This window comes from Halictus rubicundus, chromosome 9 (assembly GCF_050948215.1).
Source record: "Halictus rubicundus isolate RS-2024b chromosome 9, iyHalRubi1_principal, whole genome shotgun sequence".
Lineage (NCBI taxonomy): Eukaryota > Metazoa > Arthropoda > Insecta > Hymenoptera > Halictidae > Halictus > Halictus rubicundus.
This window is the reverse complement of record NC_135157.1, coordinates 8228541-8245229: the sequence shown is the minus strand read 5'-3', so window position 1 is coordinate 8245229 and position 16689 is coordinate 8228541. Positions and strand designations below refer to the sequence as shown.

Below are 16689 nucleotides of genomic sequence, written 5' to 3'. Positions count from 1 at the left end.
TCTGTACAGGATTGCACGGTTCTCCAAAAGGACTATGTTATGCGCGTAAATAAAATACTGGGATGCAAGTGTCGATGTAAATATAAATTTATTGTAGTCTTCAAGTGCTTATGCTAAACAGAAACTTACGGTAAAATGAACAAATAAGTACACCTACAATCCATTCATACACTCTCACCGTATAAATATTATTTTACACTTAACGTGGAGTGTATAGTATTCGATAATCGCCTATATTTACTTGTCTTTATATATATATATATATATATATCATTTATATACAAATCGATGTGGTGCAGTATATGTAATGTACATACATAATTGCTGGTAGAAAACATGGCGATAGTATTGCCCCCATCGTTACTGCCATACTTCATTTACAATCATCGATCCTCCATCCGAGAAAAACGACCTCGATTCAAGTGCAGATGAAATTGTTTATCGGTGCTCCTTGCATTGTTTTATGTACAACCGTGATGGTTTCGCATGCGTTCGCTTATCGTTCTCGTAGCGACCGCTGAACACTTTCATGGTATGGTTACGAATCGCGCGGCCATCTTGTCGGCGCGAATGTTCTCGCGAAAATTCCGAAACGAGCACGGACATCCGAAGGTTCCATCTGCGATCGAGTCGATGGAAAATGAAACCGCTCGAGATGATACTGATCAAGCGTTTTATTGTACTTTTTATTGCGATCTTGTTAGAGTATACGAAGGAGTTAGGTGAACGAACGTCGCGCGCCGAAACCGAATTCCGCGGTGGAAAAGAACGCGGCACGGCTAGCATTTTTTCTGTGCAATCATCCTCAACACGCGAAGAAGCATTGTAACGCGTTTCATGATCGACAGGATAAATCCTTACCCCGAGTTTCGACACGATACAAACTTCATCGAACGTTCGTAGAACTATGCGGTAAACTGTGAAAACACAAAAAGGGAGGCCAAGGAATCCTCGAGTTCAAACCCAAAGCGGAGCACAAAACTGTACCTCCGGTCAATCTTTGAAATAGACAATCTGCCTCTGATGTGCCATATAAACTTACCATAAAATTGATCTACAGCAGATTTGGATCCAGTTGATCCAACCATGACAACAGAAGCTGGAAATCAGAATTGATTTCCAAAGAAGCATCGCTATGTATGTACAAAAAGAAAAGAAGACAAAATGAAAGAGGAACTAACATGGCAGAGTCAAATGTCTCGTCAAGCAAACACACTGCATCATCAACAAAAAATCGTGTTCGTTCTCGAAACGTCTCTCGGCTTCCGGCTTGACGAACTACCAACGTCTCTAAATTGTTCCCGTACAAAATAATCGGTGTATATGTTCAGTCCAAAACTCTTCCAGTCGCGTGTCATCCGCAACGATTTGCGGATCACGACTGGCTCAACATTCCTCTGAAGATCACACAATCGGCTCGATCGTCTCGTCCGTTCACGCGAGCTTCATGTATATGGTGCGGTCCCTCATCTTGCAGTGTTTCAGATCCCTCAGGGCTCTTTGAGCTTCACTAGGAGACACGAAGGCTACCCTTGCGTCACCCGTGGGCATGCCCCTTTCGTTGTAACGTCTGATCACGTTCTCCCTCTTCACGTCGAAGTCGCCGAAAAACTCGATGATTTCGTTGATGTCTGCCTTAAAGGGAACGTTTTCCAAAGAGAGAACGCAACCGGGCTTGCCGAAGCCCTCGACATAGTCCATGGAGCCGGGGTGTCTGCCCAGCAGGTGTCTCGGTATGCCCATCAGGCCCGGAGGACACCTAGGGCCGAAGCCGGTGTTGCCGAAACGGGGCAGGTGGTTTATAGGCCCGGCGAAACGCGGCCGTTGTTCTTGAAGAGGCGGGAAGTGCTGCTGCTGGGTCTCCATAATCTGCGGGTCAACCATGCCGAGGGTCTCCAGCATCTTTGCTCGGGACACCAGCTCTATGGTCGGCACGTTCTTGCCGAATGGCAGTCCATTCTTCGCGGTGGCCCTGAGCGCTTCGTCAGTGGTGTCGAACTCGCAGAAACACTCGCCGGCCGGTTTTCCGCTTTGGTTGAGCAACATGTGTATTCGATGAGGCACGATCCCGATGTCGGAGAAGAAGTCGAGGATGTCGCGGTCGATGGTCTGGAAGGGAAGTCCGCGCATGATCACACAGTCGGAGCCCGTGGTCTGGCTCATGCTGTTCTGCTCATGGTCGCGCTTCGCTTGTGCGAACTTCTCCTCCGTGATGGCGGTCGCGGTCACCGGTTTGCTACCGATCTTCAGGGACGCGTTCACCGACGCCTTCGCATCCTCTAGTCTGGCGAACTGCACGTACGCCTGTACGTTGCCGGTGTCTTTGGTGCTGGTGATGAAAAGGTCATTGATCTTCCAGTCGTGGAATAGCTTCGCTATGTCCATCTCCTTTGTGAAGGAGGGTAAGTCGGTCAACACTATGCACGCAGAGGATCTGACGTCGTCGACGCCGTCCTCTCTGTCCTTCTCCGGAGAGTAAGAATCGACTGCCTTATCAAAGAGGCTTTCGTCGAGGTGGAGGACCTCGACTTCAGAGCCACGGACATATCTGGACGTGCTCAGGGCTAGTTCTTTGCCCTCCGCTTTGCTGAACTTGACGTAAGCGATACCGACGCGGTTTCCGTGGTTGTCGTTGATCAGCTTCAGACCGTCTTTCCTGATGTAGATACCCTGAAAAGCATGACGGACGTCGTTGTAGGTAGCGCTTAAGGGCATGTTGCGAACCTCCACGCAATGACCCCCGCTGGTACTGCTCTTGTTATCGCCGGAGAATCTCGATGAACTGTTGGTCGTGCCTCGACCACTTTGTCTCTCGTTATCAAAACCGTATTGAGCATTGTTCGCCTGAAAGGCGTGAGGGTTACGACGTCCTTCCAGTTCCTGTACTTTGGTCAGGAAAGGATTGTTCGGTCTGATCCCGGGCCTATAGTTCATGGACCCGTTCGCGCCGTACAGTTCTGTGCCAAACTGCGGGGTCCTAGCGGGGAACCTGGCCTGGTCCAGTCTACTCTGCTCGCCCTGGCTCCACGATTCCTTGGATCGACTCAATGTAGCCACTCCGGTGGTCAAGCTAGGCAGACTGGGACTGCCGATGTTCTGTGCGAGCGAGTTCATGCTCACAGTGTGACTGAGAGTCTGCACATGCGATTGCATCAGACCGCTGACGCCGTTGATGCCATTTATGGGGAACTGATTCTGTTGGAGCATCGATTGCTGCCCGATCACCGAACTGCTGAAACTCATGGCTCTCGATTCGCCGTCCGGTGTAAGGGCTGCAACCCCAGCACCCAAGATCCCGGGAGCTAACAGGGCTGCAGCCTGCATCTGCGTCTGCGGCGGGACCTCCCAGATGCCGTTCTCCAGTGACTTCTTCGCGCCAGCCGCCGGCTTGTCCTTGTGAAACTGGCCCACGCAAACGACGTCGTTGTTGTCTTCGTCGTTGGACTCCTTCCGACGTTCTCCCGTGGAGCTGCGCTTCGTGTCCCTGTCCCTGGATCGCGTGCGATCGCGGGACCTGGATCTATCCCGGCGACGACGCCTGTCTCTCCTGTCCCGCTCCCTGTCCCTTGATCTGCTTCTGTCGCGACGCCTGCGATCCCGACCTCTGTCTCTGTCCCGACGGTCCCGATCCCTGTCCCTGTCGCGAGACCGTGATCTGTCTCTGGATCGCGATCTGTCCCGCCTGTCCTTGCGGTCCTTGCTCGACTCGCTGTCGTTGTCCTTCTCCTTCTCTCTTCTGTCCCCCGGGGATCCAGGCTTGGCAACCACTGGGACCACAGGCACCGGCGCTGTCTGCATGAACGACTGCAGACTCAGGGTCTGCTGCCTAGCTGCCTCGATGACTTTTTGCATCTCAGTGCGCGAGCTCAACAGCAGCTTGATCTTCATCTCCTTGATCTTGCCGCCGTCGTGCATCATCGCCTGCCGGGCATCCTCGTCGGTGCTGCAAATGCCGTCGGGATTAGACCGAGGAAATGGTTTCCAAGTTACGGGCGGGGTCTCGCGTTAGGCCACCAATGTTTCAATCTAGCCTTTTCTTTCTTTTTGCAAAAATTCCCGCAAGGGGGAGCGAATATTAACCCTTTGTACTCCGCTGGCGCCGTTGCGGCGACATTAATGACACGCTTCGTAACTTCGGTGGCGCCGCAACCGCGTCGCGCGTAATTTGCCTATGCGAATCTTATGTTCGCTGCCTGGCGGGTACCGTACTGTACGTAATTCGAGTTTTATATATAGTAAAATAACCGTTTGACTGCCACGGGTCTTTGCGAAAATTCTGTCCAAAATTTCCAAACGGCGTAATCACAATTCTTTTGCTTCACATCGTGAAAATGTCAAATGATACGATAGCGCCTTTCTAATTAACTATTTAAGGGTCTAAGTAAGCTACTAAGCTTATACAAATTTCACGACTTCTATTAACGGCAAGACACGCGTTAACAAAATGCGAAAATTGAGTCAATTCAACTGTACAAACTGCTAGCCTGACATTCTTAAACACTGAATCAGAAAGGAGCGATCGCATCGCGTGGCACTAAAGCGGATAAGATAAAACTGAATGAAAGAAGCGTGAATATACAAAGGCTATAGCCGGGTTTGGGGGTCAAATTCGCTCTCGACCCATTTGGCAACGTGTCGAAAAATGTGCAGGAGTACAAAGAGTTGTAAAAAAGAGAGAATCACACGTTAGTATTTGATCGATTTTACAATTTTTTGGGGTATCTTTTATGTAGAACGGTTTGGTTATTCCGTGGAGGAACGTAAAAGAGCCGATTCTCACCCGAGTTATTCTTGTACAGGGTGTTAAAGCATCAACGATACTTCCGTGACTACTCTTACGACTACAAATTACTCGGCGCGCCTAAGATTATGGGAAAATCATGGCTTCCAGGAAGCTAACTACCGCTGAACGCTTCGTATGCGGAACAACGTTGAACTCGAGACACGATGTAAAATGCGCGACAGTAGCACAACTTCTTCGTTCTCCTTTAAGGCTTGCTGTTAGGTTCTTCGGCCCGAAGTGGCGTATTTTTTGGTCGTAGAGTAGCATCGGAAAAATCGTTCAACGATGAATTTTCAGTTGCATTTCTCATAGGTGCTCGAGCAATCACGCGTCTTACAAGAAAATTATTTTAAAACGATATTACAAATTGAATGAGGAATTCGAAATGCATGAAAACGATCGGATTACAAACAAAGTGTGAAGCGTTAATATTTATGAATAGATTGTAGAATTTCATGGATTTGCAGCACGTACAAATTATAAAGTATAATTACTAAAAAAAAAAATCTATTGTGTGCGTGTTGCGATGTACCGAACGTACTAAAGTTAGTTGGAATCTGCAAGGTTCAAGTGAACAGAAAAATATATGAAAAATATTATCTTTGAAGTTTCTGAGTGATGAAATAAATTCCTTCCATTTTGTCTATCTAGATATTGTGAGTTCTATACATCCGTGCACTGGAGATTTAAATCCTGTTTGTATGTATGATGTTGGAAGAGTGGTTGATGTGTGGGGCTCCTATTCCTGATGTATCCTATCGATGCAATTGAATTATAATACATTGCAAGTTTGCGTGTTTATCAATTTGTTTGATTTGCTCGTGCACCGATTTGTTTGCTAATTTGTCTACACCGACGTGAATTCGCGCGAGCTTCCGCGATATGTTGACGAATCGCCAGCTCTGCGGTGCAAATATGAAATCGCAGGGGCAACCACTTGTTGCATCGCAGCGCAGGGCAACGAACCGCGCCGGAACATCTCCGAAGCGCGTTTAACGATCGAATGCTGGGCAAAGAATCGCTGCTGCGTGTTTCGGGGAAGCAATGCGAACGGGAAAGGGGGGCGTGATAGTGCACGGTTCTTCCCCGTCTATTAGTAGTATACGTTTGATTACCTGAACGCTATGAACGCGTCACCCAGCTCGCCGCCGACGATGTGGACACCTCCTTCCGGTATGCTCAGCCCTCTGAAAAATTGGCGAATGTCCAGCGCGTTGGCGGACCATGCCAAGTTCTGTAGTCTGATTATGACACTCATTCTCGACTGTGTTACCCGGACGGATCTGCAACCGAGCCGAACGATTCGTATTAACACCGGGGATCGAACAGTCTCCGAAGATCGGGTTCGCTGCGAAAAGTGTTTCGAGGTCTCCAGACTCTCGAGAGACCTCCTCGAAGCGCTCTACTAGTGAGAGAATTTCTCGGAGAGGGTTCACGAAAAGGAAGAAACGTCACATATGCAGTTTTCATTCCTTTATTTCCGATTTCAGCTGTACATACACGCCCTTAGGCTTTTTCTCTGTCCCTTCGGACTTTTGAGATTATGGATCTCTAGGGAAATTATAGATTTTTACGCTTCCGATCGTGAGAAACTGGAATAAGAAAAAAAAAAAAAGAATCCATGTTCTCTAATCAGAGAAAAATAAAACGTTTTAACCCTTTGCACTCGGCGCTATTTTCATTCTAAAACTAAATTTTTCTTCCGTCTTGGAATATTTTCATTTTATTGATACGAAACTGATCCGATTTCCACGTATAATATCTAAATGTTTAGTAATCCGTTAGATACAAATTTTGTAATGTAACAAATACATCGTAATATTTTTTGCAATTTCTTTGAAATAATGCCACAACAATTTCTAGTGGTGCTTCAGAGTCGCCAGTCGAGTGCAAAGGGTTAAACTATTGTTGAAAGAAACGCGCGATTTGTCGGTGCTGTTTGAAGACGTCTGTTCGAAGAAAATCGAACATTCTTGCTCAAGCTGTATTTTAATGAGGCATGTATAGTAATTATTCCTACTCTCTCTCTCGTTAGGCTATTTTTATTGAAATAATTGACAGACTTGGAACGTGATGGTTGGACAAAGTCCTTATTAAATTCGTTTTTTCACCAACGTTTTAGGCTTCGTATGAGATATTTATACCGTTTCTATTTTTAAGCCGTTTCGGCGTCACGTAATTATCGTCGAGAAAAAGCCGGAACGAGGCCACACTTGTTCTCACGCCGTATTTAGCATCGCGCCATTGTTCCGCGGGTACTTTGGAATTCGCAGCATACGTGCATACGTTTTTACTACTCCGCATATTTTTAAGTCTTACGCCTCGGAGCAGTGCTCGCCGTCCCAGTTCCAAGTGATACGTTCCGGAAACCGAGAATCGTTCCGACAACGATGCTTGTCGGCGTAAATCGTGGTAACCGCGACCTCGATCGTGCGATTGTTCCAGTCACTTTGTCTCGTATCTGGTTGTCACTCGGCCTGACGCAACGAAGTCCCATTAGGCTATCCTTGGAATCGGTTAAACCGTGAATAAAGATAAAGAAATGGCGACGGCGACGTTAATTAACCGGTACGTCCGACGGATAAAAAGAAATTCGATTTTCCGTCGAGTCACATAAATCTACAGAATTTTATTCATCATTGCACCTGTGTAATTACTAGACCACAGCACAATGATTCCTGATGAGCCACGATTCAAAATTAATTTTGAGAAATTTCATTTCCCTTGCTATCAGTATCAGGTCAATTTTTTTGTATTTTATGTATTTTGTCGTTTAAAGATTTTCCGTGTAGTCAAATAATTTATTTTAGTCGTACGTGTTGAGATAGCATCAGCACGGATTTAAAGTGGTTGGTTTTATTTTAAATGATAGCGGTTTCATTAATTATTATCCTCGACACGAGTCTGACTCGATCTTACAGTGCAGGGGGTTAATTATTATTAGACTTAATTGTAAGATACAGGAGAGCTAAATAGACCATTTTGTTTTATATCATTTTAGCGAGTTAAAAATAATACTTTTAGATTCTTTAAATATTTTCATCAGTCATCAAATTCGCAGTCTAATTATTATGTTACTTGTTCCATTTAATTCAGATCTTCAGAGGCTGTACGACTTAGATTGAAATTATCGGAGAAATAATATTTTAAAAAATCGATGGGCGTGGATCCAGGATCTAATTAGATCCAGTAATCGCCACAGTTTATTGAGAGGAACATCCGCTGTACAAAGGATCGAAGAACATTCCGGTCCGTCAGGAACCATTGAAAAATTAATAGATCGTTGTGCGCGAACGATTAAAAATTCAGATCGTCGGAGGGTGAAGGGAAGTATGGAACCATTTATTGTTTTATCACATTCCACCGGGCTTTCAACCATCTAGCGGCAATAAATCCGTGAACTTTATCGCGTAATAAAATAAATGCGTCGACGCTGATGCAATAGCTCCCATCCGTCTATGAAAATTGCCATAAACTTTGTGGATTTTGCAAACTATTCCAGCGGATGGAATTGCGCGCCCTCTATTGACGTTGCTTTGTCCTGATTCGAAAAGGATCATCGATCCGCAGACTTCGCACGAGGAAGGGGTAAACAACGGGAAAATTTAAAAGTGCTTATTAATCGTTCGACTAACCAAAATCCGAGAGACATCGTTTAAACACTGTTGAACCGAAATTATCTAAATAAATGGAGGAGAAAATTTCTAGGCGGTCGGACAACCATATTTCAAGGCAAATTATTCATGTGATACGCCAGAAATAGAACGCGATTATGCGGGAAAATTCAAATCCTCTACTAAACGTGATTACGTCAATACTCCGGAGAAGAATTAATCGAGTATGCAGATATTTATGCAGCCTCCAGTTTTACATGGAACAGATTCTAAGGTCGACGACAAACGAACGTTTATCGTTGTTGTAAAAACATTCAACGTTTTAGAAAATAAATTTTTCGCAATGAAATAAATTTGGTACGTCTAAAGATCTGCAATTCATTAATTGTAAAGTAGAGAGTAGCAAAATGAATCGCGTATGGACGTCGAAATGAATTATTCTACAGAGGCGAAACCACTCATTATCCGGAAGTCCCTTGTTTCAGATCACTATCATCGAGCCGGCGATCTTCGCGAGGCGAGAGTGGCAATTTGTCGCCTCGATCCTTGCAGCTCTCGCTAAGCGGACGGATCGTCGTCCTCCCACGTTGCAACGATTGTCATCAATAAACTGCCATTGTTAACCCGCCTTTTTAAAATGTAAATCAATCCAACCGGGATCAGGATCCCGATCTGCGATAACAATGGCCTCCGTTGTTATAGAAGACACGCCTATTCCGCGACCACTCAACATTTCAATTAATTTCCGACCAACACTCTTCAGCTTTCAATATGCAATTGTCCGAAGTTCTAACATTTTTTCAATATCACGTTTGCATTGTTTTATACAAATAACGAATAGGCTAATTCGATAATGGCAGAAGAATTTTTGAACAATTGATCCATATATCGCGTAATAAAGTAAAATTTATTCGCGAATCTCATAAAAAATGTAAGAAGGTGTTTTGTAACCAATAAATTATCTTTTCTCGTAACATCTATAATTTATTAATAACAATCTGAGTGCAGGTCGCTGCGTTAGGTGACTGTTTATAACTTCGATCGAAAACAAAATTTTCTGATAACAGTTTAAACAGGATCAACGTTGTACTCGCAAGTGTGCGAAATATTGATTAGCAGAAAAAGATATGGCAACGAGTCAGCAGTCTCTATCTACAGTTGATTCAGGCGCGTAATATTGCGTCATCGGCTGCGAATGTGTTACAAAATTATACTACTTTGAAACAGCCCGACTGATACAGCTGTGAAAAGGTTCTTTTTTGAAAGAGTCGAAGCAATTAAAAAAAGAATTTGCAGGTCATATGATCGGTACGATCATTTCAAACATATATATCCTAAATTTCTATTAAAATATCATATAACAGTTGCCGAGTATTAAGCTATTATTGACACTTTATCGGAAAGTGTAATTTAAAAAAAAATCAAGTTTACAGTTTTATATTATTAATTTTTCCGCGCCACGCGAATATTCAGTTTAAGGGGTGTATTTTGGTTTTTACAAAAAACTTTTTCGTTGGTTTTGAATGCTACTGGACATACATGTAAAACTGATTTTAGTAAGCTTAAAAAATGTTTTGATAATTAATGGATGGCCATTGCAATGAAACATAAACGGTTAATAGTAGATATAGTTAAATGGTAAATGGTAGAAACATTTTATGGAAGCAAAAAGATTTCGAGGATAGCCTGTGTATAGTGTCAACTTTTCAGCATGAGAAAGACAGTTTCCTTAGTCCACTATAAGGATTAAGTCCCTAATTCAAATTCTGCAGATTAGTCTACAGAGATGCAATTCTAATAAACATAATCAGCAGTCCATTGATGGTCGTATCAGAGTATTTCGAGACTAAAGACAGATTATGGCGAACACCGTTGGGTCGAAACGCAAATTCCGATGTCTCTGACAAAACCACGACGACGAGATTGCCATAACTCCGTTTCCTCAGGTTCCAAGCGATGCGTCCAGGGTGTAGTTGGGAGAATCGACATTTCGAGAGGATCATAACGCGCGCATGTATTAGAATTTTCTCACGGGAAAAAATTCCTTACGACGCGACTGTATCGATTAACGATGGAATCGAGTTTAACACGTTCTCACGAATGTCTAGGATTCGATTCGCTAGAGGTAGAACTACTGGACAAGCCAAATCGACTCATTTTTATTTCGCAATCACTGGAAACTCGTGCGCACGCTCCGGTAAAGTTTTAGTTACAGGTTCACTTTGTATTTCTCCATAATCTCGGTGTTAATTCATTGGTACTCGTACGTTACGCAGATTAACGTTGGTGTGCGAACAAATTGAAACAGTATTAAAATATTTGCATTGGTGCCATCATTATCAACCTGTTTTAAGTCAGAAAGACGAATTTACTCGTCCAAAGTTCAACCGAATCTTTTCTCGATACCTCATTTCTTTATTCATTCTGCAGAGTATTTTAATATTGTAATTGCGTCACAGCATCTGCAATGGCATTAATTACATCGTGTCAGCATTTATCGCTGATCAAGATGCGTCAAAGTCATGTCTATCCATCTTCAATTTACATCAGTAGACGAAAGACAATCTGATGAATAAATTAAGCCTGAAGAGTATCGTCGATGTCTGCCTTCTCTACTTCGATCAGGATTAATTTTTCCCAACTCTTAAATATTAAAAAAAAAATTCAAAAACATAACACGTAGGTCCAAATTTAAAAAACAACAGCCACCATTTAGACTGTTTCATTTCAATCTCCAGAAAGGGAAGAATGTACCGGTTGCGACAAAGTCTTAATCAGCTTCCGGTAGTGTTGAGAAACAAAGGGAAAGGGTAGGGCGGGCTTCGCGTTCTTAACGAGTTGCAAATCACAATAGAAACGCTAATCGTTCACAACGTTTATAAAGGTGACGAGACTAAGGGGTCTCGGTAAATATCTTTGATCGAGTTATGGGTAGCAGGGGGGGGGGGGGGAGCAAAAGGGCGATCAAGAAAAAACCAGTGTCCTTCACGGGGTGATCAGAACCGAATTTCAAGCCTGTCACGACCTGAATCGGCCGCGGGTGAATCGGATGGCGGATTCGTCCGTTTCGAGAAGTTGCGGCGATCGTTCGAGGTCGAGGGGGATGAAAACAAGTTCTTCCTCAGCAACCAGTCGTGACGCGATCGAGAGAATGTCTTCTGAACAGCTGGCTGTCCAGCCTCCTTCGGGAAAGTTTAGCTTCCTCCAAAGGGTTCGGCCACCAACGGCGGAGAGAGAGCTCTTATGGTGTCCGCGCGTTCGCTTCGAATCCCATCGGAGCGTCGGTTTTTCCAAGCGTCGATCTCGGCGCGAGGTCTAGCATCCGACCCGGTAAACGATCTTTTCCGCATCATTCAAAATAGAACGGAGCAGGGAGGGGATATTTTGGAGGTGGTGGTCGACGTATCAGTTCCAAAATCGATGGCGGTTCGAGGCCGGCTACACGTTCAGCTCGAGCGCAAAAGAGACTCGAACGGGAAGAGGACACCCCCGGTTCCGATCGGCAGGCTTTTATGCGGCCAATCCGAACCTGTCGTTGCATCGGCTAGCATGCTCGAGGTGGCCAGGACACGTTGCATTCGCACGCACACACGCTCTCTTTCTCTCGCATTTTCGCCTTCCTTCCAAACGCGCAAGCTCAAGAGTCCTCCGAGGTTCCGAACTTCTTTTGCACTCACCTTTCTTAACACGTTCACATTCCGCTGACCCACGAATGCGAGTCAATGGGCGGCCGTATGGTTGATCTGAAAGCGCTTCCGAAGCTAAAGAACGCGTCGCTGTTTTCAAACCAAGCCGAAACACGCTCCTTGCTGCTCGAGGTTTCGCCCGGACAATGCGTACCGCCATCGCGAAGACAGCATACGCCCCGAGCGGCAGGGATCACTATACATACAACATTGCCTCGCTAACTGTCGCCGACAGTTCGGGCCTTTTAGCGACAATTAACCGGAGCAGGCGATTATCTGAACGCTAAGCGCGGAAGTCGTTCCCCGAACCACCGTTGAAACCAAAAGGACCTCCAGATCTCTGCATTTGCCGAGCCACAGCTGGTTCTCCGTACACAAAATTTCAAATTGAATTGGTCGCATGGTGAAAATTACCATGCAACTAGCTATGCGAGCTAGCAGTCGCGACAGTTAGCGGGGCACTACTGTGCTCATTGTTTGCAGACGCGGACCGTGAACGTGTTAATGTAATACATTCTTTTCTTAAACGCTACTGACCGGTATCGATCGTTATAGCTCTCGATGGTGGCAATACAAGCATCGTTTTTACTAAAAGTACGCAGGAATCACGAAGTAGCCATTAGTAGATATTTTATATAAATCAAAATAAATATTTTTCTATTAGAAGATCCTTCGTGATAAACATAAAAGTACTAGTAACTCTTACGAAACGAGTGATTCCTGTAAGGTACAATGACTTTCTAATGAAATTTTATCATTTCGAAGATAACAAAGCAAAAGAAGTTTTGAACGACTGGGAAGCGGTTCAAAAACCTCCAGCACTGAATGATTGATGGGGCTGCCACTTCCGTTTCAACTGGAAAACGCCTGTTTCACTCTTCTATCATGGTTATCGGCGACGGTACTACGTTTACTTTCGAATTTTATAGGGTGTCTCATAAGTAGCTGATAAACGACGGTTTTGGTGGGGGGTAAAGCTTTTCTGAGTGTCCTTGAGCAACCGATTGATCTCGGTCTAGCTATAGCTTAATTATCTCCGCTCACCGTAACGCGGAACACGTGAACGATCATGGCAAAGAATCCGTTTGAACCTTTTTCTTGGTCGATAAAAATAAATGGCTAGGAAGTATTAAATGATTAAATGGAAACGTGTTATTCATATCCACTCCCAGATATAACAATAGCGATAACGCTTGGCGTTGCACGATCGATCCGATATATACATCGACAAAGACCGCATAGACATAGTGCAATAGTGGAAGTGCATGACAAGGTGTAGACCGTGTAGGCAGAAGGTAATTGATAGATTGCAGTTGTCCACATGTATGTTCACATCCATTCGTTTTCCCCGTCGTTCAGCACCAATCTCAATATTTCTTGCGAGAAACGAAACGGTTACGAATCATGGCATGTAACTAAAGACGGGAAGGCTGAGCGTATCCTCTCCGAAATATTACGCATGCATTTATATGTGACGTTTAGAGATGCGAAATTGTATTTAGATTTTGTTGTTCTAGTTTTAAGATTAATTATTTAGGTGTTTTAAAATACATAGGCGAAATGGAGCGATACGTTTATAGAGATTTATGCATTTGTAACGCACTAACCGCTCGATGCTTGTACTTTTTAATATTGCATGATAACCGAAAAGAGAGTAATTACACTCTGCAAGTTAGTGCATCGTATGCAACAGGAAGAATAGAGCTTTCAGAGAATTTGTTGAGTTATTCGATGACCACTGTGTCCACGTAGAACATGCAACAGAAACGCACTCGAATGAGAAGGCGGTGACTCCCAGCTCTCAAGGACCTCAAAGAAGAGTTGTGAGACCGAGCAGCAGTTATCTCACTTCAGTGTTCTTGATTTATCTTTTTATATTCTTTCGGTTTGTATATCAAAACATTTTAAAGAAACTACAAATTGTAACTACAATAGCTGTCCACATTCCTTCCAATTTTATAACTATCCCTGTTTGCCAACTTATACTTCATAATAGAATAAAATTGATTATGTAATACAATTTATTTAATAAAAATAAATTAATTGATCTTGTCTGTTTCTGTATTGTTACTGAATAATTTTAGTATTCTAATAAATGTTTTATTAAATAGAATCAAGCAATTTCTTTAAATGAATATAATTTTGTAAAGGCTTGTTTTGAACTCTGCAAAATGTTTATACTTTAATTGTACAAAGTTCCTGTGACTGTAAATAAACTTACCTTGTTTTTGAGAATAATAAATGAATCAAATAATCATAGTTGCTGCATTCTAAAGAGACTGAGTGTAAGATCATGTTACACTGTTTACCATAAAATAAAGGTTCAACACAAACAATCATATTATGATATGTTTTGAAGGTATTGAATGTATATTTTGAACACAACCTTATGTAATCATAAGCAGAATCCATGATTATGATTTTCTACAATACCATTAAAGTTTTAATTTGTATGTATCTGTATGTATAGGTCTAAAGATTTACGCGTGCAATTTTATGTTTCAAAAATAATTGTTAATCTTCAAATATGAATTTAAATATTCACTACTATAGAATTTCATGACATATGCATACCTCATGAAAATTATTTATTTGTCAGATGTATTAAGGTAAGTTTACGTTGTCAGGGTATGCTTGAGAATTAATATTTTGTGAAGAACGAAGAACATAAGAGAATCATGCAAAATATAAAGAATGTTCTCCATTTTTATGTTATGCATTGTTTTCAGTTTCTTTATTGTTCTTGTCGACGTAATTTCATTGATTACTTACCATTGCCTGATAATGTGAACATATAATGAAAAGAAAATGTAACTTTTTGCATGGAATATAAATATGAGACGGTTCTAAAATTTCTCACGATCATGTTGGAACAACATCTCAAGATAACGAAGAATTAAAATCAGCCTGTAGTGAAATCACAACACTTCCCTCCAGAATTATGAGCTAAGTTTTATTACGTTACTTATGAGGTATTACCTTCGGCTTTAGACACTTGAGAAATTTCTTCCTTCTTCACCCTCAGTTAAAACGTATGATGAAAGATAAGAAGTCGACGACAATAAAGACGACTGAGCAGCAAACAGTCCATCAGCGAAGGACAATAAAATGGAGAAGCAGAAAAGGAGTCAACTGCACCATGTCATTGTATAAAAGTCCACTGATGATTGTTGATACCTGATCTTCTCACCTAACACACACTGAGATGCCTAAGATCCTGCAACACACACCATTTTTTCCATACTATACCTAAAACCTCTTATTAACAATTGCAGACTGTAACTATAAAAAAAACATTGAGCATCAATTTGATTAACGTTTAATTGAATCATAGAAGTGTGTTGCTTCCTTTATACACTGTGTTTTATATTTTTCTTCAACAACTACAGTAATGCTATTTTTTAGATATATTTCGTACATGCGATATTTTAATGAATATAGGAATGAAATAGAATTACAAATTAGTCAATCTTGTGATAATCGTATTATTCGATAAATATTTCTCACATTTAAATTTCGAATATTTAATCAATAAAAATGCGACCATGTTTGATTTTATCAGAGAAATGTAATCAATCGCACCAGTATTTACAGTGTTATTCATAATGTTGATAATCGATACACCGAACGCTAATGACTCATGGAACGCTCTGGTATATACAATAAAATTGTGTCTATCTACGAACTCTTTTGAAGTACGAAAGATATATTGAAAACAAAGAAAATTTTAGAAATAATATTACTATAAAAGAAAACTGCAAAAATGTGCATGGACTAGAAAATCTCATGCACGATGAACACTATTGCATCGAGGTCGGCGAACTTCTAAGGCTAGAGGAAGAACACAGTTTCACGTTGTGTTACTCAACACGCCATTTTTGAAAGACATTTATAAATTGTTGGATAGAAATATTTGAAGAGCACACCAAAATATTTTACTCACCGAACTTACTATGCAAAAACGGCGGATCTCATAAGGAGAATGTTGATTGTGGACGTCGTAAACAAATTAGAACGCGACAAAAACGAAATTTTCTTTACCTAAAGAACGCCAAACCACGCCAAACGTTGTCTCTTCTAAGCGTATCCCGGAATGGCTGCCGCTGTCCGTGCGATCGGTTATGGAAACCCCGCGAACGTTATTCATTGTTGCCAATACTCATGAAGACGATTTATGAAGAAGCAGTTTTCAAATTAAATCAATCGCACTTTTACATTGTTTATTTATGAATTGTTCGTGTAACTGCAATGTAAAAGTAATATTTAATAATGAAACATAACTTATTTCCAAAATGTTTTTACTGTTACGATTAATACTTAAGTTTATAAATATACCATAGAATGTGGTAAGCTATACAAGGTATCCCAATAATATTTAAAACATTTGAAGTAACTTTTACCTTTGCCAAAATATTCTCCGCAGCTTCGTTAAGTAATTATTAACGAAATACACGAACCAAACAGAACGCAGCTATAGCTAAGCGTGGCGTTGGCATTGGCCAAGCCGAAATCTGTGCGCAGTAGCCGCGCCCTGATTGGTCCACGTTTTTCGTTAATAATTCCTAATTAACGAAAATTTAGAAAGTAAAGATGAAACAAAGTTCTT

The 16689-nt window shown here is 42.2% G+C and overlaps 2 protein-coding genes across 4 annotated transcripts in view; one reads left to right on the top strand and one right to left on the bottom strand.

The window, feature by feature from the left end:
- Positions 1-16689, top strand: part of Mvd (mevalonate diphosphate decarboxylase) — a 106740-nt gene that overhangs the window by 43002 nt on the left and 47049 nt on the right. The window lies entirely within an intron of this gene.
- On the bottom strand, positions 72-16361 carry LOC143357416 (uncharacterized). 3 transcript variants are annotated; one of them, XM_076793896.1, is made up of 4 exons: positions 16125-16361; positions 15063-15300; positions 5899-6066; positions 72-3943 (listed from the first exon to the last, which is right to left on the bottom strand). In XM_076793896.1, the coding sequence occupies exons 3-4, from the start codon at positions 6039-6041 to the stop codon at positions 1435-1437; spliced, it is 2652 nt and encodes an 883-aa protein (XP_076650011.1). In that variant the 5' UTR covers positions 6042-6066; positions 15063-15300; positions 16125-16361; the 3' UTR covers positions 72-1434. The 3 variants fall into 3 exon arrangements, with proteins under 3 accessions (XP_076650011.1, XP_076650009.1, XP_076650010.1); XM_076793894.1 differs by having other exon boundaries at positions 16027-16205; XM_076793895.1 differs by having other exon boundaries at positions 16036-16205.

Coding starts and splice junctions, on each gene's coding strand:
- LOC143357416 (XM_076793896.1), bottom strand. CDS start 6,041: ATGAGTGTCATAATCAGACTACAGAACTTGGCATGGTCCGCCAACGCG. Junction 3,944..5,898: donor GACGCGTTCATAGCGTTCAG/GTAATCAAACGT, acceptor CGGCATTTGCAG/CACCGACGAGGATGCCCGGC.